The 23,722-nt window shown below is 37.6% G+C and overlaps 1 protein-coding gene across 2 annotated transcripts in view; it reads right to left on the reverse strand.

Annotated features, from left to right (window-relative positions):
• The window catches only part of itga6a (integrin, alpha 6a), a 45,165-nt gene that overhangs the window by 20,222 nt on the left and 1,221 nt on the right, over positions 1-23,722 (reverse strand). For both annotated transcript variants that reach the window (XM_052148831.1, XM_052148833.1), the window contains exons 2-13: positions 10,137-10,264; positions 7,431-7,510; positions 7,006-7,267; positions 5,583-5,714; positions 4,684-4,897; positions 4,369-4,562; positions 2,556-2,650; positions 2,064-2,191; positions 1,890-1,979; positions 1,739-1,800; positions 779-948; positions 184-327 (exon numbers count right to left, since the gene is read on the reverse strand). In XM_052148831.1, the coding sequence (XP_052004791.1) occupies positions 184-327; positions 779-948; positions 1,739-1,800; positions 1,890-1,979; positions 2,064-2,191; positions 2,556-2,650; positions 4,369-4,562; positions 4,684-4,897; positions 5,583-5,714; positions 7,006-7,267; positions 7,431-7,510; positions 10,137-10,264 (1,699 nt within the window). The remainder of the gene's footprint in view (positions 1-183; positions 328-778; positions 949-1,738; positions 1,801-1,889; positions 1,980-2,063; positions 2,192-2,555; positions 2,651-4,368; positions 4,563-4,683; positions 4,898-5,582; positions 5,715-7,005; positions 7,268-7,430; positions 7,511-10,136; positions 10,265-23,722) is intronic.

Below are 23,722 nucleotides of genomic sequence, written 5' to 3' on the forward strand. Positions count from 1 at the left end.
GCCACATTTTTTGTTTTGTTTTTGGTAATATTGACGTTATTTGAGTAGCACAAATATGTACACTAAACACATATTGTTCAGTACTCCAAAGCAAAATGGTTAACTTTACTAAAAATAATGAAGTTTACAAAGCTCCAGTGAAGGATCCCTCAAGGTTCCAACAGTAAATAAGGCTGCGTGTACCTCAGTGATGGTCTTGTTGGGCACAGTGGAGTCCAGTATTGGCAATAGTTGTGGCAATGAGCTCTGCCGTTTGCCTCTCTTGGCACTCTGAATGGCCACAGACACCTCGATAGGAATCGCTCTCAACTTATCCCTGATTCCATCCTGAAAATGATTACATAACAGATGCCCCTCAAAATATGTTGCTCCCAATGGTAGGCTAGCGCCTTGCATGGCAGCTCTGCCGCCATAGGTGTATGAATGTGTGTGTGAGTGGGTGATTGGGACACAGTGTAAAGCGCTTTGGTAACCTCTGAGGTTAGAAAAAAGTGCTATATAAGTGCAGACCATTTACCATTTACCAAATATACTCAAATGAACATTTTGTATATTATGAGGGTGAGTAAATGATAAGAGAATTTTCATTTTTGGGTGAAATATCCCTCAATGTTCAAAGAACACTGATGGCTTTAACAGAAGCATAAATCATCGATTAACAGCCTCTGAGCTCATGGTTGGTCTGTCTTTAAAGGTTTACAAGTTATTGATAAAAATGAATTCGCCTGTTTACTTCCAGAACTCGAGTTTTGGACTCTTTAAAACAAGCTTAATTTACTTGTAGTCTGAGTTGCGTCTTGTAACAGGCATTCTTGTTCTGTCCTCGTAGCTCCAGAGTGCCAGATGACTGGAAGTCCTGATCTATCATGCTTTTCTCCAGAAACACAACTCTTGACGGGAGACCCAACTTTCTGCGGTACCACTCCGCCTCAAATGTGTAGGAAATAGCTGGCAGGCAAAAAATAAATAAATATTAAAAACTCATAATAGATAGATAGATAGATAGATAGATAGATAGATAGATAGATAGATAGATAGATAGATAGATAGATAGATAGATAGATAGATAGATACATATTTAGAATACAGTATGTCAGCTATACAACACGGCCAACAGACTTCTTTCCAATTCAAAAATCAATAGATTGTGGATCATGATGTAACTCGACAGGCATTATGATAGAAATGAATTGGCAAAATGAAACTTGATAAAATATGTGCATATTAACACAATCAAATACTACACTGACCTTATAGGAATAGTTCATCCAAACAAGAGACAAACGTCATGATGTTTGGTCACGAGATGCGATGAGAAACAATAAGGTTGGATGTTATCAACGTAGTCTTCTTATTTGATTTAAGTGCTTTATTAATGATTTGATTGTGAATAATGACTTCAATTTTGTTCAGTTCATCACACAGTGGTTGTATTGCCTCAGAAGACTTTCAATAAAGTGCACGAGTCGTATCTATTACTCATACTGAGGTTTTATGACCGGAGTCACTATTTACTTGTGCTATGACAGTGAAGTAAACTCTATATACAGTTTAGAATGAGCATTTTCTATATACAGTATAATTGTTTTAAATTATAGTATAAAACAATTATATTCCTCTGTTTAGTACAACACTAGGTTTCTAAAATTCTAGTATTGCAAAGTATTGGTTGCTTATAGTAAGTTTTAAATAAATCTTTCATTACAGTTTCTGCACATAAGAACAGAAACAGACTCACTGAGTTTGGGGTTGTAGGTGGGAGGGTTTGCTCTGTATGAAAAACAAGCTTCCACAGTCAAGCTGTAAAATAAGAAAGATTAAACATATAAATATCTGTGTTTAAGATGCATCTTTCAGAGAGCTAAGCTGAGGTTTTGTCAGTATCTCACCAAATACTGTTGCCACACGTTTTCTTCATCAAGTCAATTTCTTTTGGTGTAACCTTGATGTCTTTCTTGATGCTGATGACCGGTTTTGATCTGCACATTAGAGAGATGTTACTACAACTCCTCAAAGAAACAGAGTTACTGACTTGAGTGTGAAGAGAAATGATCTTTCAGTACCTGTATATGAAAACAGTATCAGAGAGGGAGCCCACAGCCAGATCAGGGTACGAGTTCTGATCCAAATCCATTTTCCCAGCCAGAGAATATCCAAACATCTTAATGTTGTGCTGTTTGCCCTCCAGTATCTGCAAGAAATATCAGCAGTGTTAGTATCTAAAGACCAAGATAAGGCTTTTTAATGTCCATAACTATTTAGAAACATTCCTTGTACATAATACGTAATTATACATAGATCAATGGAAAACAATAATATCAACGGGAATATGATAAGATCAAACAAGTAAGAATCTATTTTTCACCAGTGTGCTTTTAGCTGCAAATGGAAAATATTTCAGACAAGACAACATTGAAAAAAGCTCAAATATGGAGTCTGACAGCACCCTGGACTGCTTACAGTTTCATCATTATTTGACCCGTGTAATTTCTTACTGGTATTTTCCATTAAAACTACAGACAGTGTCTCAGAGAGAGAGACAGACAGTGTCTAACCTGAGCTGGTTCAGTATTGATGCCGTCAGCAGATCCGTGGTAGATGTAAACACAACCAAACCCAGAGTCTGCATTTGGAGCACCAACTGCAAAATCTGACAGACAAGAGGAAACATCATTGTGATAAATCCATCCTAGTCTAAACAAATCAACAATTTACTTCAAAGATTTAGTGTTCAAAAATCTATGTAGTATTACTACGCTAATAAGTGAAACTGTGCAGTCGATATCATAAAGATCTTAATTTTGGTCCATGTCTGTTGCCGTATAGCAATTCAGGCTGATCAAACCACCACCCGCACTGTTATTAAGGTGAAATGTCCACAGGATGGCACCAAAAGTGAGTTAAAATTTTGGGTTGTAAAGGATGTAATGCAGGAATGCATATTTTATAAGCCATTTGCCCAAACCCAAACCCAACCCAATGTGGAGGACGAAACCTGCAAAAATAATAAATGAAAAAATTCACAAGTAAATAAATAAATAAACACATTTTCATGCATAAATAAATGTATAAATAATTAAATGTACTATGAGCTATACTATAATCATATAAATACATAATTAAATAAATGCACCCATCAACGCAAAAATAATACAATATTATACATTAAGTAAATGGTTGAGGAAATGCTAAATTTAAATTAGATTTTTAATTGCATAGTTCTTTAATCATTAATTTATTTCCGTTTATAGTTCCGTATTTATTTTTCCTTCACACAACATGCTAATGAGATGATGTCAACAGCCCTTCAGGCATCACAGCCAAACTATCAGGTGATCCTTGTCAAATGTAGCTGCAAACTGCCCCAAATCATCTATGCATACATCCACTCTGAAGATATAATCAGCAGATAACACCATTTTTAAACCGTTTCGGAGAGTCTTTGCAGTTCTCGCCTGACTTCATCCATATCTTTTCTCTTAACATTTTAGGATCATAATGTGCAGGCAGACATAGTTAAAAGGTTAGTTCACCCAATAATGAAAATGCTCTCATTATTTACTCACCCTAATGATATCCCAGGTGTGTATGACTTTTTGTAAACACATTTGAAGAAAAATAGAAAAATAACTTCAAAAAATGATTCAGCGATATGACTCGAGCAGTTAAATTAATGTCTTCTAAAGCGACACGATTGATTTTGGTGCGAAATAAATATCAATATTGAAATACTTTTTTAACTCTAAATCATGCTTTCGGTCAGCAGCAGTATGCGCATGTATCGTAATCGCATTGTGACGTGAGACCCGCAAGAACTAAGGCACGTGCATCACATTTGGAAGGGCAGCGCTGTTTACAAGTGAGTAGGCGGAATTCTGTGCAGAAGTTCTTTGGTTTAGATCTGTATTTATTTGTTTCTTTACTCACAATGGTGCATTGTGGGCTTATCCTGGATGATTACGTCTGTATCATGGCAATGCAAATACGTCACACGAGAGACCTCTTGGAATCCACCCTCTCGTAAAACTTACCGGAAGCGTTGGATTATAGTATAAAATACTATAAATATTGATCTTTTTTTGCACCAAAAGCGATTGTGTCGCTTTAGAAGACATTAATTTAACAGCTGGTGTCGTATGGATGAAGTTTCTGCTGACTGTCTGTGATTTTTGGAGCTTCAAAAGAGAAATCACCATTCACTTGCATTTTAAGGACCTTCAGAGCTGAGACATTTTCTATTTTTCTTTTGTCTATTGAAGTCACCATGAATTCAGCATGAAGTCTAGTGGTTTAGAACTGAGTTTTAGTTTAGAACACTAAAACTAGATCAAATCAGATACATAGTCACAAAGAGCTGCTGCACCCAACCTTCAAAAGAATCCAGATTAATGTCTCCAATGTTCTCCACAGACAGTCCAAACATGGAGTCTTTAGTTCCATTGAGGCGAGTAGGCGAGACGTCTTTCCACCTTCCAGCATTATTGATATAGACATACACAGCTCCACCCACTTCCTCATCTCTCTGGAAGAATTGCGGTGCACCAACCACAACATCCTGCCAACTGAAGCCACGATCAACAAAATTCAGTCGCCCTCTCGCTATGTGTCAAATTCATTCTAAACAACAGGTAAAGAGTCAAGCCAACCCATCAAGAGATTTTCACATATCTTTCCTCTACCCACCCATCTCCATTCAGGTCCACCACAGCGACATCATATCCAAATGAGGATGCAAGTCCTGGTCCCTCTAGAATGTGTTCAGGTGTGAGCGCGGTGGACACTTCACCTTCCTTCCTCAGAAACACCACAGCTCCACTGTGATTGGCTCTCGGCGCTCCTGACACTACGATGAGCTTCCCCTTTTCTGTGATACTGTGACCAGAATCTAGAGAGAATCCTGGGGAGACATGTACATGTACAGTATGGTAATGAGACGATGTTCAAAAATAAGTTGCTTTAGAGAAACAGAGATAAACAAATTCGACAAAAGCAGTAACCGGTTGAAAGGGTGTAGATTTGTCTTGAACACTGAGGGGGGTTATAGTGTGAAGAATTTACATGTACATGGAGGGGAGGGGGGGGTTTGCTTGTTTTGATTATTGTGTGGATTTCCTCCCCCACATCCCTCCTTTAATCTACGCCCCTGACTGGGTTTATGAAATTAAAAACTGACTGATTATTTTCTTATTCTTATTTTTTAAAACCTTGTGTGTCCACAGTGAACCACAAACCATGTTCTTCGCTGCAAAGAAATGTGTGATGCAGCAGCTTCCTTACTTATACTAAAAAGAGAGAAGTCTCATTTATTTCAGGCAACAGACAGTGGTGTAATTCTGGAAATGTACTGTGATAAACCCTTTGGTCTTTGGTCTCATGAAAACATTTTCAGAACAATATCAGAACATTATTAACCGGTTACCAGCATTTAAAAAATAAGCATTTTACTCCAGAAAATTTCAAAGGGACTACGTTTTTGGGTACATTCAGAAATAAATTGAAAATAAAATGTAGGGTTTTGTTACTTAAACCGTTTTAGACCCTCTTAAAAACTTAAAACTATAATAACACCGTTTCTGATTCACCTAGGTAACTGTTCGCTAGTACTGGAACAAGATTTGGATCCAGGCGGTTTTCATCCCCGACCTCATAAGGACCATCATCAAACAAGCCCATTTCCAGCAGAGTGTTGTTCTTCTGCTCCACACGCACTATTCCTGAGACAGCAACACAAAGTGAAAAAATGTGAATAAAATGTGCTACTTTGGAATAGCTGTCAATGGAGAAAGATTTTCTTTTTTTTTTTTGCCTACTTAAAGGGACAGTTCACCCAAAAATGAAAATTCTCTGATCATTTACTCACCCTCATGCCATCCCAGAACTGTATGACTTTATTTCTTCTGCAAAAGGGTTTTCATCACCTAAATGGGAGGCTAAACACTTTTGAGGAAACTTTATTTCCAGGTTTAATTTATATTTTGAATAGAGTCCGATTTTTGAACCGCACAATGTGGGTTTATGTTTTCTCTTTTAGTCACTTAATGTAATTTAGAGTGTGACTATGGTTTAAGGAGGGTATACCTGTATGCTGGGTTGGAAATCTCAAGAATTAATAGTGGTGTTTTCCTTATTACATGACGTGTTGTTCTGAAAGCAAAAAGAAACGAATTTAACACTGAATGTAGTCTGTCATCTGCGTAGCCTGACCGAAGCAAAGAGCAAAGCGGGCACGTTTACTCGCACGATTAACCGAAAGTGATGCGCTGCCGGCCTGTGAGTCTGTTGGGTATACTGCAGTCTTGTCACATTTGGTGATCATGAGGTGATCACAGAGTGATCATGAGGAAGGATTTCATCAAGATGTAGATTGGAATGCATGAGCAGAATTTATATTAATAAAATAGTTAAGCCATTGAGTTTAAGTCTCTTGCCGTTGCTGGCCGACTGGTGAGGAAATCTTTGATGCTCCAAAATGCACATAAAAGCAGCATAAAAGAAATCCATAAGACTCCAGTGGTTTAATCCATGTATTCAGAAGCAATTTGATAAGTGTGGGTGAGAAAAGTATCAACATTTAAGTCCTTTTTTACGATAAATATTCACTTTCACTATCAAAATTTGAAAGAATGTGAAAGTGAAGATTTATAGTAAAAATGACTTTTTGATAATGAAATATTTATCTGTTTCTCAACCAGACTTATCATATAATTTCTGAAGACATGGACTAAACAGTTTTATGGATTATTTTATGAAGGCTTTATATCCTTTTTGGAGCTTAAAAGATCTGATCAACATTCAGTTTCATTTTATGGACCAACAGAAATATTCTTCTTAAAATCTTTGTTTGTGTTCAGCAGAGGAAAGAAAGTCATACACATCTGAGATGGCATGAGGTTGAAATTTTCCTTTTTGGGTGAACTGTTCCTTTAATGGTAACTGCAGAAGCTAACCATTTAAATATTGACCCCATTATAGCTACCACTGAATTTTATTCAAGTGTGTGTTTACCTTTCCAGTTGTATGCTCCTGGTGCTCCAAAGATGACATAATGGTAGTCTTTCGTGAAAGTGGCAGCCAGACCCTGCTGACAGGACCCAAATCTTTCATGACCCCTGGTGCGACCATCACAGAATTTCCAGTTGCCCCCATCCTCATCTGATTGACTGTCGATGCTCAGGTCCTGACTCAGCATGTAACAGCGTCCAGTGATGTCACGAGCCTCTTGTGCTGTGTTGGGAAACAACAAGCGCTGGTAGCGATGGGCACATGTCTGATGGAAAGAAAGAAAGAAAGAAAGAAAGAAAGAAAGAAAGAAAGAAAGAAAGAAAGACTTATTCATCTAAGGAACTCAGATAAATAAATGTGAAAGGGAGGACACTGTAACTGGAAGTCAATTAACAGGCCATTAACATTCAACAATGTTCTTGACGTACCACAATCTTGCCTCCAGGTCCCTGACTCTGAACCGTCACACCCATCCACTGGTTCTCTTTATTCTCCACAAGAACGTCCACTGAGACAGTCACCACATACAGAACCCATTAATAAATGATTAATTAAGTCATTATGACGCCATTAATACCTAGTAATTAAGTCATTATTACAATTCAAGCCATATCACAGAATCTTGCCACTGAAACAACTGAATTAACAAGCATTTAAGACACGGAAACAACATATCTCCATAACATTCCCTACAGGACTTCCACAAAAACCATGAGTCTCATCTGGAGGGAGACATATTTAATACTAATACAATATTTTGCCTAAATGGGCAGTAAATCACCATTAAGATTCTCAAAAAAGTAACTGAATATAAATTACTAATAATACTTCTCTAAAATTGCAATCAGAATAATCATTACTTCATTGAAAACCTAATCACATTACTAATTACTTTTTTCATATAAGTTACTTTCTGAAACACTTTTTGTTTTTTTCTCTGAAAGTATTTCAAATAATGTCTATATTTCTGCCTTGTTTGTTGTCGCATGCAAGTCATACATTTAGCACATTGCATTTCTCCATTATAGTGACTTGTTATGCCTAGCGGACACTGGACACTATGCAACTTTTCACTACACGACATCTCGTCTCTTTTTATGTTTTGAATAGGCGACTGGTCTGCGACGAGAAGTCTGAGATCTCATTATGAATGGCTTATTGTGCGCGCACTCCTGCTACTAGTTCCAGATGCTAAGACAGTTTTCAAAACAGCTTGATATATGGATGTCTTGTCGATGTGAGCTCGACGAGTGAGAAACCGTTATGAGACAAAACCAATTAAATATAGAGAGAGCGCAAGAGAAGGGCAAAGTATTAGGGAGCAAAAGACAAAAAATAAATATAATAAATATAATAATATAAAATAAAATGTCACCCACATCACCCTATCCGTTGTCTTTATTATTTTTAGCTGTTTTTATTTGTATCCGTTGTCTTTATTATTTTTAGCTGTTTTTATTTGTATTTTTTTTACATGGCAAATTATCGCAAATAATGTTGCACGAAAAAAGAACGGGTGCGAGCTGTTCTTACATGTTGAAAAAAGGAAAGAACGTATTGGGTAACAGGGGGCAAAAATGATTAGAAAATAAAGTAAAATATCACCCACATCTCCCTACTAACTGTTTTTATTATTTACAGCTTTTTTAAAAAAACAAATTTATCTTTGCAAATGGTGCTAATAAGTAGGACTGGGTATTGATACAGATTTCCACATTCAATTCGATTCCGATTCACAAGTTCTCGATTCTTTGAAAATTCGATTAGATTCAATTCCAATTTCAATTCGATTCAATATCGATTCATATGGGTTTATTTTTTGCTTATATATAAAATAAATTCTTTCACAGATAATGCTGTTAATTATACGGGGGACCTTTGAACTAGGTACATTAGGAAAATATAAATTTTTCAAATTAATTACTTTTTCATCATTTTGACTTTTTAAAAATGAACAAAGAAAGGTATTCAATCAATAAAGAGGATATTATATTTCCTATATTATTTTTGTTACATATTTATTGTTAAATTGCATAATCTGTACTATTTACAAGTATTGGTGAACACGTGCAAATACCGGTACTGTCGCTTTAACAAAACTAAAACAAAAAACAGCATTTCGCCTTTAAATGAGCGCATGTTAACTAGAGAGGACTCGAATGGTTTTATCTCATCTGTCTGATGCATGATTAGAATTAACAATTTTTTAGTTACGTTTTTTTTGTTAAGAACTGACTGTAAAGAACAGAAAGGGTATTAAAAGAGACATTATTCAATGACAAATGGGTTGCATGGATCTCAACCTTGGACACACACTACACGGAATAACTTTTACTCTCGCTGTGAAAGGATCTCACTGCTGAACACTTCACGACTAAACTAACAATTTCTGGTGTGTGAAATATAAACATCTAACCAGCCAGTTGCCAAATATATTCACTTTAGTTGCATAGCGCAAAATTTGGTTGCAAATGCGAGTGATTTCCTCTCATTGTAGTCGAGGGTTGAGCACAGAGTGAACGATCGATCTTGGGATTTAAGAATCGATATTGTTCAAATGATGATCGCGAATAATCGGAAAAACTATATTTTTACCCACCCCTACCAATAAGCACAAAAACGGGTGCGAGCAGTTCTTTCATGTTTGCTGACATATTCAAGAATAAATGGTGCAAGATTGGGAATTAATGTCGTTATCTTAATTTTACTTTTGACGAACGGTTTGAAACAGGACAAAGCTAAAGGCAGCTGTAACAGACGTTTTTGCCGGTTATTTGTGGATTTAAAGAGAAATAAACCTACAATCTGAACATTTTAAAAAGCGAGTGCATGAATGTGCACAATAGGGACACAAATATGAGCAGCATGCACACTAGATGCTTTATTAGTCATTATATCATGTTAATGATTTTGCATATTGTTATTATTCTTCAGTTCATGGTAATATTAATAAGTGACTTAATTAATTTGTGACTTTATGGACATTTGTGTTCTGTTTGCATGATAAATAATCTTAGTCCTATGATTAAACTTAAACATGCTATTGTTTCATTTCTGGCACACTTAGGGTTATAAACATCTTTTCTTATTTTTTTGTTCATATAATTTGATAAAAGTTGAAACAAAGCACTCACCATCATTGTCAAATTCCACCCGAGTACAGTCATCTGTATGGGTGGTGATGTCACAGCTGTACAGCCCACCTGTGATGTTTGCCCTCTGATTGGATAAAGCCCTGGCCTTGGGAGCACCAATCAACAATCTGCACAAAGCAAATAAAGTAGATTTTGTAATGTCTTTCTTTCAGTAACTCAGGATTCAGTCAATCTTTACAATTAGCAATGCTTTTAGAACCAAATTAAGCAGTATATCAAAACAGTTTGGTAACAAATTTGTCTAGATGCTAAGTCATACATGCACACGAACAGTATGCAACAAAAAGGTTTGTTGTATCAAGATGCAATTTTAAAGGTGAGGTAACATCTCAATCATTTCTCACTACATATTCAAAAGAAGAAGAAGAAAGCCTTTATTATTCACACATTATAAATTTTTCATATATACAGTGAAATTTACTTGTTTTCACATATCCCAGCTAAGCTGTGGTCAGAGTGCGGGGTCAGCCATGATACGGTGCCCCAGGAGCAGATAGGGTTAAGGGCCTTGCTCAAGGGCCCAACAGTGGCATCTTGGTGGTGTTGGGGCTTGAACCCACGACCTTCAAAAGCACATACTTTCACAAGGCATCTTAAGTTTCCATAGATACATTTGCGCATTGATTGGCTGAATCTTTACCTACACTGTATTTTTTTTAAAATTGATAGACAGATCTTAGGTCAAACTATCATTAATAAAATTATCAAAATGAAAGATATACACCAGGAAATCTGACAAAAGCTGTTTTCCAAAACCTGAATGCTATAAAAGCATTTTAAGGTACGATAATGTCACGAACCCCGCTCCCTCGCTCCGCCCCCTCGAGCTTCCTCGCTCGTTTTGCTCCCTCGGGCTACCACGCCCGTTTTGCTCGCTCGAGCTTGCACGCTCGTTTTTGCTCCTACGAGCTCACACGCTCGTACACTATCTCCCCCCTCGGGCTCACATGCCCGCTCCCAATGGCCAGAACATTATGTACACCTGCGCCCGCTCTCAGTCACCACATTAGTTTCACCTGCACTCGTCTCATCACCTATCATTGTTTACACCTGCACTCGCCCCTATATATTTCACAACCCGTTCGTCTCACGCCTGTTGGTTATTGTGTTTAGTTTCCCGTCTCTTTGCCCCCCGTTAGTCTCGTCTAGTTTAGTACTCCTCTCGTTTACCCCTTAGCTTGCCAGCTCCCCTTGTTCCCCTGTCTTTTGCTCCCACGAGTCCCGTCTTGCTGATTCTGATTACCCCGGCTTTGACCCTACGCTTTCCACGACCCCTCTCTTTGGATTTGCCCCTTTTATATTCTCCGATTCCCCGGCTTCGACCTCTCGCTCCCCTTGACTACTCTTCACTGGATTTGCCCCTTGATTGTACTTTTGCCTGCCTGCAATAAAAACGCAGTTTTTGACTTACATTGTGACTGTCTCTTCTTGTGCGGGTTACAGATAACCACGTCCTGTAGACCTATTGCCTTTGTAAGAGCTGGAATAATCCATTTCATGAAAGCGAAGATGATCACAAAGTTAGGGCTAAATAAACTGTACAGAAAACTGTACTGTGTGGGGCCGTTGTGTGGGCTCATGAATATGAATTATGCTATGCACAGTAAAATATTATTTTAAATGACCTGTTTTGATCAACAATCATTCTTAATGACTGATTCAACCACTCAAATAAATATTTCATATAATATGGTCATTTAATCTCTATATCTGCCTCTATCAGTCTTGGGATTTTGTTAATCAGTAGATGAATAAGTAGACCAGCACTTTGATTAAGAACACGTTTCTGTACGTCAGTGGATGGGTGTTACACTTTAAAAATAAACTGCAATAACAGATGCGGGGAGACAAGAGTAGCAGAAACACAGACACATTAATTCTGTATGAAAAAACAGCCCAAATTTCAGACGGCAACAACCACAAACTCTCTTCCTCAAGCTCTCTAAAGGTTGCTTACAGCACCTTTAAGAGATCCAATGGCAGCTGGTAACTAAAGATAGTTCATTTCTAACAGTAGTTTTCCTATATTGTGTTAGAGAATATAGAGTTGAATTGATGTAGTGATAAAGCATTTTGCTATCATCTAGAACACAGACACACATGGATCCTTTGTAGTGTTATGACCAGCCCAGTAGGTTTTGGAACATAGCCATTGATTGGTAGGAAGATGAGAAATAGGAAAGCCTTTGTAATTATGACTGGTGCTTTTCGATGAAGAGGATCTGACAGATTATATCATCATCAGCGGGTGCCTTCCTGTTTCCGTTACCCATCAGCCAGCTGCACCAAATCAATTATTTACATACACACGGCTGTCATCACACTCAAACTAAACACACCTCAACTTATATACACATAACCACATTTATATTCACAATAATTACCACTTACAGTTACTATCTAGGACAATATTGTTGATATCAATACAAATAACAATACTTATTATTAAATGTTAAGTTTTTGCTATTTCTGAGGATAAAATGATATAACATTATTTGAAAGCCGTTATTTTTCACATTTCAACAACTGCAACAATAACCTCAAAGACCACTAAATCCATCATATTGTTGCAATACAATAAAACTGCAGTGGTGTGTTTGATGAACACCTGGAATCCCTGCACTGTTCTTTCCAGGCACACCTGTCCCGAAAGAAGAGATTCCTTTATTCAACAGCCCACTTCTACATCTATTGTGGTTTGATAAAACAAAAAAAAAGACAGATCCAACATACCATGACAGTGAGACAAACAGTGGCAGTTTGCTTAACTCTACACACGGCAGTTCAGAACAGCTGGCTCAGAGCAACTGTTATTCTGATGAAACATTTCCAGAATATTTGGCATCACTAATGAATCAACTGTACAGGGCACTTAGTAAATGAAAATGTGAAAAACTCAGCTCTGTCACACTTACAAGAAATACAGGGAATGCATTGTGAGACAATAAATAAATAAATACAACTGAGTGTCCCTTTTTCCAGGCAGGATTAAAAGATATCTGCATAACAAATGGTCTGCACTTATATAGCGCTTTTTTACCTTAGAGGTTACCAATTCGCTTTACACTGTGTCCCAATCACCCATCCACACTCACACTCATACACCAATGGTGGCAGAGCTGCCGTGCAAGGCGCTAGCCTGCCATTGGGAGCAACATGGGGTTCAGTGTCTTGCCCAAGGACACTTCGGCATGTGGAGTCGTGTGGGCCGGGAATCGAACCATCAACCCTGCGATTAGTGGCCGACCCGCTCTACCACCTGAGCCACAGCTGAAAGAGCAGCAAGAATGTTAACTTTGTTAAGGGTTTATGAAGCGGTTCATTAATGAGAAATAATTCATTCCAAAATGTATTATAAATCATTGACATGCGGTTATAACAACATGCATAAAAGTGTGTCTTTCAGTACTTTTCAAATAGTGAATAATTTTACCTGACTTTTTATAAATGCTTAATAACACATATTCAATATTAGTAACCTATGAAAATGTATTTGAATGTAAAGTGTGCACATATAAAGCATTTATTAAGGAGTTGGCATCAATATAAACCTGTACATAAGTTCAGTATGATTCAATGGTCATCAGGCTTTATTATATGATATATAATGTGAATGACATGAAGAGCTGGAAAGTGTTTTTGCAGAGGACTTTAGGTTACTAGGACTAGTTCAAATAACTCTTTTGATATCAACTTGACAAGAAAAGTGACAACGATTGAGTCAAGATATTAAAGTCATGAATATAAACACAAAATGACAAAATCCCTCCTTTTAATAACACTATAATACTCTGTTTCTGTGGCATTGAGGCATAAATAATGAATTAGGGCATTTGTGTTTGAATTAACTATGAAAAAATTTGTATTTATTAAGCTTTTATAACATATTCATTAGAATGCATAATATTTGGTAAAGTATTGCATTTCTGTTTTTACAAATCACAAAGTTATAATGCATTTATAAATGATCTATTAGTCATTAATTAACCATTTTATAACTCCTCAACAACGGGAACATTAATGCAAAGAGTTACAATTATTTTAAAGACCTATTTCACCCAAAACTTCTGTTGTCATTTATTCCACTTCATGTCTCAAATCTATGACTTTCATAGAGGAGAAAGAGAAATGTTGAACAAAGTTAACACTGCTCAGTTTTCCATACAATGATAGTGAATGTTAACAGAGGCTGTCAGTCCCTAACTATGTGCTTAACATCTCCTTTTGTGTGCCAAGGAATCAATAAAGTCATTCAGTTTTGGAACAACATGCGGGTGAGTAAATGATAACACAATTACAATTTTTTTGTGAACTACTCCTTTAAGGCTTTAAGGTTTGTTCAAGCAACATGGTTCATTTGCAAGTGTTACTATGATGAAACAGAGTAAATAAACATTTGGAGGACAGCAAATAAACATTCCCACCTCAATCCCACAGACATGAAAGCTCTGGGGTCACAGCGGCCCTCAATCCTAGTTGCAGAATTCCACACTTCTCTAACGGCCAACATTGAAGTGACATGCCAAAGCCAGAGCTTTGGGACTCAACACTTCACGGGAAACAGGCCAGCCATTATAGTGCTGAGAAGTTTCATGAGCGTTTCATCTGTGCACTCAGTGCCCCTTAATCTACTTTCCATGGCAAATCCGTTTAGATCAGCATGTTTGCGGGCTGTGGGAACACAGGAGACCTCCTATGGGTCACTGCTGGGAGACTCTGCCATACTCCCGAAAGAAATGCTTCATTGTAATCGGAGGATAATAGACATTGTTTCTCATGTACATGTGCCTGCTCAGAGGGTCCACAACCACTCCTGATAACTTAACAGCAGCCCAATAACATTCATAAAGATAAAGGTTCTTTATGGGTAATGAACATCCATGGAACATTCCCATTGAAAAAAAAGGTTCTTTGTAGTGGAAAAAGGTTGTTTAGACATACAAGGTTCTTTAAAAATTGTTCTTTTCTTTGGGGGACCCAAAATGGTTCTTCCACAGCGAAAATCTCTTTTGGAAGCTTTATTTTTAATAGTGAACATCCCTTAAAAATCATCATGGCAAACCATAATTTCCACCTTAATGGAAATCAGTTTTATTTTAATAAAAAAAATATAATTTTAGGTTAAAAATTTTTCAGTGTATGTCTATATGTACATTTTTCAGGCTTTTGACAATATTCAGTATTCATATATCCATTTTTGCATTTGCTCTTAAAAAGCTTAAAAGGGTGATTTTTTTTTTTTTAAATCAGTTGAATAAAAATTTCAATCAAAGCTATTCATAGCAAAGTAGATTCAAAATGCTTAATGTAAGCTATAAAATTAAAGCAATCAAGAGGGATTGCAAAATTAATCTAGTGGCCAAACAATACAAAATATAAATAAATAATTAAATCATTGCGAGTAACAAAGACTAATTATGAATATATAGTAATTAACCAAAACATATCATCTGGCCCTATAGATAGCAGGGTACATTTTTAAAGGTACTTTTCTTTTGTTATGTTGTGTTCATGCTGTGACTGAGGGAGTTAATGAAGTAAACATGCTATCGTTGGTCTTAAGAATGACAGAAGGTGTAGAGTATATGGTCTGCACTTATATAGCACCTTTTTAAGCCTTAACGGTATTCAATGCGTTTAACACTGCGTCTTATTCACCCATGTAAGGCGCTAGCCTGCCATTGGGAGCAACTTGGGGTTCAAGGACACTTCGGCATGTGGAGTCGTGTGGGCCGGGATTCAAACCACCAATCCCGCGATTAGTGGACGACCCGCTCTACCAACTGAGCCACAGCCAGAGTAGAATGGCTTTGGTTCGTTATTGCATTGAGTAACTAATGAGGGAGAGATAAATCATTAAAGTTGAATGTCAAGAATGTGGCCAGTCAACCTGACACATCCCATTTCCAACCAGCGTAAGGAAGCACAAAAATCTATTTTGAGAAATGATTGGAAAACAGCATTTAACTTTAAAAGTCAAAGAGACCCTGCCTTATTTTCAGGCATGAGAGGCAGAACTTTAATTCAGTATTCTTAGCAGAACTATTTAAGTTTGATTAGTCTAAGTGTGTCATTGTTGAGATTACCGGATCGTATTCATTTGGGGTCACCATAGTTTATACTCTGATTGAACAGAATTCCTTTAAAACAGTGGGTTTAAAAAGAGTTGGTTTCTAAATGTGAGTGTGCATATCCACAATCTCTACTTATAATCATTTAAACAGATTTATTTGAATATAAAAGTCATAACATATTGCAGCAATTGCATTTTAAGAACAATAATAAACATTGATAGACTGAGGTAGAGTAAAACGAACAGTGGGTAGTGTAGGGCACACAGTATGTGTGGGTGTGGGTGGCTGTTTACTCATTTTACTCTACTCACAGCTGTGTCCTTACTGTAATAGCAGCTGGCTGCTATCTGTCACTTGCCCACTGTGTAATCTCTTTACCTCTGAAAGGAAACCAAACGTTCTGCTTCTTGATACTTCTCAGTGACCATGAATCCAGTACTTCACCTAGAGCTCTACCTGTTTCAGATCGATGCTTCATCACAGAAGGGGAACACATTGCCAGTGCCAGCAGTCTGTGCTTGTCAATTCAGTCATGCAAAAGTCTCCGAAAGTTTCCATTGTTCCATTAGAAAATACAGCAGATGCATAACCTTTCTCTAATGCTCAAAGTGTTACACAGTCCATAACCATCCATACCAAAGCTGCAGCAGCTATTTTGAGTATCCACTCTGCCCAGAGTTGCTCATAATATGCAAGTGTTTCAAGTGATGCTTTATCTCTGTTCAAAATCACACTCCAATGCAATCACTACTGTTGTTTGAGCTTGCAATCTATCCTAACTAAGCTTGATGGGACTTTTTGTGTTGGGTTATGTTGAGGTAGGATGGGTGTGTTGGGTTATGTTGAGGTAGGATGGGTGTGTTGGGTTATGTTGGAGTTTGATGGGTGTGTTGGGGTATGAAGGGCATGTTGGGATGTGTTGTCGCATGATGGGTGTGTTGGGTTATGTTGTGGTATGATGGGTGTGTTGGGTTATGTTGGAGTTTGATGGGTGTGTTGGGGTATGAAGGGCATGTTGGGTTGTGTTGTCGCATGATGGGTGTGTTGGGTTATGTTGTGGTATGATGGGTGTGTTGGGTTATGTTGAGATATGATGGATTATGCTGGGTTATGATGGGTCTGGGCTGTGCTGGGGTATAAAAGATGTGTTAGATCATGTTGGGTGTGTTTAATTACGTGAGGTTATGATTGGTGTGTTTGGTTATGTTGGGCTGTGTTGAGGTATTAAGAGTATATCATGTCATGTTGGGTGTGTTGTATTATGCTGAGGTATGAAGGGTGTGTTGGGTTATGTTGGGGTATAATGGGTGTGTTGGGTTTTGGTGGCATATAATGGGTGTGTTGGGTTTTACTGGGGCGTGATGGGTATGTTGCGGTATAATGGGTCGTTTGGGTTATGTTGGGATTTGATGGGCATGTTGGGTTATGTTGGGGTATTAAGGGTGTGTTAGGCCATGGTGGGTGTGTTGGGTTATGTTGGATTATGATGGTATGTTCAGGTATGATGGGGTTTGATGGGTATGTTGCGGTATGATGGGTGTGTTGGGTTGTGTTGGGGTATGATGGGTGTCTTGGGATGCATTGTGGTATGAAGGATGTGTTGGGTCATGTTGGGTGTGTTGGCTTGTGTTGGGGTATGATGGGTGTGTTGGGCTGTGTTAGGCTATAATGGATATGAAGGGTATGTTGGTGTGTGATGGGTGTGTGAGAGTATGTTGGGCTATGATGGATGTGTTGTGCTGTGTTGTGGTATGAAGAGTGTGTTAGGCCATGTTGGATATGTTGGGTTATTTTGGGGTATGATGCATGTGTTGGGTTATGTTGGGGTTTGATGGGTGTGTTGGGGTATGAAGGGCGTGTTGGGTTGTGTTGGGGTATGATGGTTGTGTTGGGTTATTTTGGGGTATGATGCATGTGTTGGGTTATGTTGGGGTTTGATGGGTGTGTTGGGGTATGAAGGGCGTGTTGGGTTGTGTTGGGGTATGATGGGTGTGTTGGGATGTGTTGTGGTATTAAGGGTATGTTAGGTCATGTTGGTTGTGTTGGGTTATGCTGGGTTATGATGGGTGTGTTGGGCTGTGCTGGGGTATAAAAGATGTGTTAGATCATGTTGGGTGTGTTTAGTTATGTGAGGTTATGATTGGTGTGTTGGGTTATGTTTGGGTATGATGGGTATGTTGGGGTATGATGGGAGTATTGTGTTATGTTGGGGTATAATGGGTCTGTTTGGTTATGTTGGGATTTGATGGGTGTGTTGGGTTATGTTGGGGTATGATATTGTGTTCAGGGATATGTTTCATATGATGGTTTGTTGGGTTTGATTGGTTTGTTGGGTTATGTTGGGGTATGATGGGGTGTTGGGTTTTCTTATGGCATGATAGGTGTGTTGGGTTATGTTGGGGAATGTTAAGTATGTTGGGTTATGTTAGGGTATGATGGTGTGATGTGTTATGTTTCAGTTTGATGGATTTGTTGTGTTATGATGGGTATATTCGGCTTAGGTATTAGGGTATTAGGGTTTGATTGGTGTGTTGGGTTATGTTGGGGGTGTTAGGTTATGTTGTGGTATGATGTGTGTATTGGGTTATTTTGGAGTATGATGAATGTGTTGGGTTTTGTTAGGGTATTAAGGGTGTGTTAGGCAATGTTGGCCATGTTAGGGTATGCTGGGGGTGTTGGATTTTGCTGGAATGTTATTTGTATGATGGGTGTGTGGGGTTATGTTAGGGTGTTATGTGTGCATTGGATAATTTTGGGGTATGATGGGTGTGTTGGGTTATGTTAGGGTGTTTTGTGTGCGTTGGGTTGGGTTGTGGCATTATGTATATGTTGAGTTAAACAGCATTTTGGTGTGATGTTTGTTATGAGTTGTGTTGGGGGTAAATGAGTGTGCTGGGTTATATTAGGGAATATAAACTTGCCTATTATGTGTTGTGTTCTGTAATGTTATGTTGGTGTGTGTGTTTTGTTGGGTTTTGTTGATGTAAACAAAATAGAAATATCTACAACTTCACATCCACCTCAGAGGAGACCAAACAAAAATGTACAAATAATTTTCTTTTAAATATTAGGAACCATAAAAGAAAAGAAAAGAAAGAAAAAAAGAAAAGAGGCCTCTAGTGATCTGTCTCTCATATTACAGTACCACAGATGGTCTGGTGTATATTCCCTGATTTCTCCAGTTCCAGTGTAAACAAATGCCAACCTGTACATCGACCACTCATGATACTCACTACAGCTCAAACATGTTCAACTCTGTTTAGGGATTATGTGGTTTCCTTCTCTGAAGGATGACAAGGGCAAATAAGAATAGGTCCTTCCAGACCACAGGAAAATATAAGAATGACAGGAAGGAAGACAGCTTGTGTGGCAATAATAAGAAGCTGCTACTGAAAACTGGGCTACATGAATGGCATCTGGAGTACCAGAGATACAGTTACACAGAGATTGTTCACCTCCTGTGAGCTCAGACATGATTCCCCAAAGTCTGCATTGGCTCACACAGTCAGAACAAACTTGAGTGAAGTTCCACAATACTGTAAGCGACTGACATATTCTGACTGTTACAAAAGCTAAGACGTCTACCACAAATTTTCTTTCAATCTAGAAATCATCTTGTTATTAAAGAAGTGTAACGTTTCTAATACCTTTTCTCACATATCTCATAACCTATGTGCAAACAGCTTCACCTGTAACAGAATACTTGTAATGGTGTTACGTATTCAGGATACAAAAATGTGTAACTGTAATCCATTACACAGCCAACATATTACGATTACACAAGTTGGATTACACCAAACACCCCCCCCCCCCCCAAAAAAAGATCCTCCTGACATAAAATGATAAAGACCGCTGTATGCTTTAGTACAGAATACAGATATAATCAGATGCACACTCGAGATCTCTTCTGGTTCTCTCTCATGACTGATGTGAATCTGGCACCACTTACTGTCGCATGTGCAGATAAAACCTGTCTCACTTCAACACTGTGCGCTCCAGGCAAACAAAGTCAAACCATTAAGGGCTGTTCAATCGCAATGGCCACTGGAGAAATATGACTATTTTGGGGGAAATTCCAACATTCTTGTCTATTCAATGTAGAAAAGGGAAAAAACATTCAGTGCAATTTAGCGGCTACCTTCCAGTTGTGAAGATGCCGTTATTTTCCATTTAAAGAAGCATTTAAAGGCAAGACCCACACAAAATCACATTAGCTAGGATAGCTTAAATTAGTCATAAGTGTTCCCTAATTTCACTGTTTGTCGATTGTTTTCTCAGTAGCAGCAACAGAAGCGTAGAAATGACCACTCCCCCTGGCCCGTATTCTGGTACACAGGACCTCTATAGTCGAAACTTTAGTGTGACTTCTCATTTCAGAAGGCATGATTAAAGGTCTTCGAGAACATACTGCTTTTCTCTTGACTTTATTCACATATGTGATTTTGAGGCAATCAATAATTAACTAAAAGTAAACTGATTACATTAGATTTCTTATTGAGGTAACTGGATTAAGTTACTGATTACATTTTAATAAGTTTAATAATCAGTATTTGTAATGGATAAAAATTTTAAAAATATCCCTCCCAGCCCTGCCTCTGACAAAGGGAAATGTAGTCACGCAGCACAAATGTGATCTCAACACCCAAAGCCCCACTGCAGATTTACCACAAGAGCTGAGCCCTATTCACACTCATGAGAATGTACGTGAGAACGAAGCACAGCTCAGACTGTGTGTACATGCCACTGCACAGTAATACAATCACAAAAACACTTTTTCGCAATTCGGAGATTGCATTTAACCTTTAAGTATACATTTTCCCTAGGGATTTCCCTTGAGTCCGAAACAGCGGTCACGTAATTGTACTCGTAACACTGCTGTAATAACAAAAAATTATATCATCTGATGTGCGAATGTCACTGCGTAGACATTCAGCACATAAATTAAAATCGAGATATGTCCTAGTGTTATTAATAAACCGAAAAAGGCTGAAATTTAATTGAATAAATACACTTAAGCCAGGCTGCTCGTACACTGAAATCACCTCTTAATGAGAATCCTGCATGCTCTTGTGAGTAACAGATGACAGAGAGCTGAAATAGAATTTTATTTCCATTTAAATTTAGCTTTTATTTTGGCGGAAATCCGTCAAAATAAAAGCTCAATTTAAATGGAAATAAAATTCCACAGTAATATATATAACTACTTTATAATTATACCATATTCAATGTAAATATAATACAAATAATCATAATAAATAAAAAAAAAATAGTATAATTAATATCTCACATTTGTGATTCTTTGTTGTGAAGCACTTTATTTAACAAAAAGAACTCTAGGATAGAGTTAGGATCTGTATAAAATTACTTTAATATGCATTCCTCTTCACTGTATTATGTCATAAACAACTAAAACAACTCGCTTTAGATGTTGCTTTAGGTGTCCCTCTGTGCCCGTGCTGCCCGTACGTAAAAAAATTATCCCTCTAGCTGCTCTTTGAATTTGGGTAAGCGTAGACCAAGTTTTGCTCAAGAAAAGTCAACCTTCTGTTTCTGAATTCACTGTGAGATCAGTCTGCAGTGCATCATGCACTTTCATTTGTATTCTCTCATTTCCTGTCCATGGTAGATCCCTCCCTGTATCTAAACTTAACCCCACACAACTGATCCTCTTTTCGTGTAAATAGAGAAACTACCACCAAACTGCTGAGGAATTCCAAGCAGCCACAGAGTAGATCAACACAGACCAAATTACAACAGAAAAAAGCTAAATGAAATCATTAGCTAGCTAGATAGATAGATAGATAGATAGACTGATAGATAGATAGATAGATAGATAGATAGATAGATAGATAGATAGATAGATAGACTGATAGATAGATAGATAGATAGATTGAAAGATAGATAGATAGATAGATAGATAGATAGATAGATAGATAGATAGATAGATAGATAGATAGATAGATAGATAGATAGATTGATAGACAGACAGACAGACAGACAGATAGATAGATAGATAGACAGACAGACAGATAGATAGATAGATAGATAGACAGACAGACAGATAGATAGACAGACAGACAGACAGACAGACAGACAAAAGTCTGGTCACAGGTGTTACACATTTTTATGGTAGCATAGATGCTGTAAACAGGTGTCAGCAACCACACACTAAAACCACACTTGTTCATTTCACACAACTGTTTAAACACACTCACAAATGAACAAACAGACACAGGCACACACACTTAGATTTAGCCAATAATAACCCCCTCACACTCTGGCACTAAGAAAACCATTCAGCCATTTTGTTAATCTCAAACAGATCTCAGCCAGAGGAATCGATGGTTTCTGAACTCTACAACAGTGCTTCCCAACCAGGGGGCCGGGGCCCAAGAGGGGGCCTCAGCAAGCTTTACAGGTGGCCTGTGAATGTTGTCTTGATCAGGGACCTTGGAGTCAAAAAGGTAAAGAACTAGTGCTCTAGAGCACTACCAACTAAACTTTTTCAAAGTTAAGATAGTTATGGGGCGTTAAACTGATATCAGTTTTAATTTGCTCAGAAGTTAACATTCTAACTCTAGAATATGATTCCTTGCATTTCAAACTGGTCCATATATAAAGGAGCCCTGAGTCCCCCTGTTGTTGTACCATCATGGATGTTTTAAAGCCTAAGATTGACTCTACCATCCTAACTGGTAATAACTGTACCATACAGAGATCTGCAAGAAAGAAAACTCAACAGAACAGAGACCAGAAAACAAAGTGAAACCGTTTGGTGTATCAGTACAAAAACAGGGCCAAAAATAAAGTCATGGTTGTAAGACAAGTCTGCACACAAAATATTGTATCTGTTCAGTGCAGCTCCCATTCAAGGCAACTCAGCTGCTTTAGACAAAACAATCAATATTTCAATCTCCACTTTCACTTCCACATTCTTCTTCTTTTTTTTCTTTTCTTTTTTTGGCAATTCACATTATTCATGCATTTTACCACCTAAAGGTCGGGCTGGTAAAAGGTGTTTCCAAGCCATCCACACCTATCATATCACTTCTGAAGGTATAGATTAAACCTCTGGAGTTGTATGGATTACTTTTATGCTGCCTTTATGTGCTTTTTGGAGCTTTATAATTCTGATCACCTTTCACTTACATTGTAAAAACCAACAGAGCTGAAATATTCTTCTAAAAATCTTCATTTGTGTTCTACAGAATAAAGAAAGTCATACAAATCTGGGATGGCATAAGAGTGTGTAAATCATGAGAGAATTTTCATTTATGGGTGAACTATCTCTTTAATACTGTTTCATTTAGTTTAATCATGATTACTTTATTCCATTGACAGCCATAGTTTTTAATGGTAAGAAATAAAAATCTATATATTGTTTTGTGAAATACATATTTCTAGTTTATTTGAATGTTAATTTTCAGCTTTTGAGAATAGTTTTACTTGTATCATTCTATAGAGTTTCTCAATAAAATTATAGTTTTACTA

This window comes from Xyrauchen texanus, chromosome 18 (assembly GCF_025860055.1).
Source record: "Xyrauchen texanus isolate HMW12.3.18 chromosome 18, RBS_HiC_50CHRs, whole genome shotgun sequence".
NCBI lineage: Eukaryota > Metazoa > Chordata > Actinopteri > Cypriniformes > Catostomidae > Xyrauchen > Xyrauchen texanus.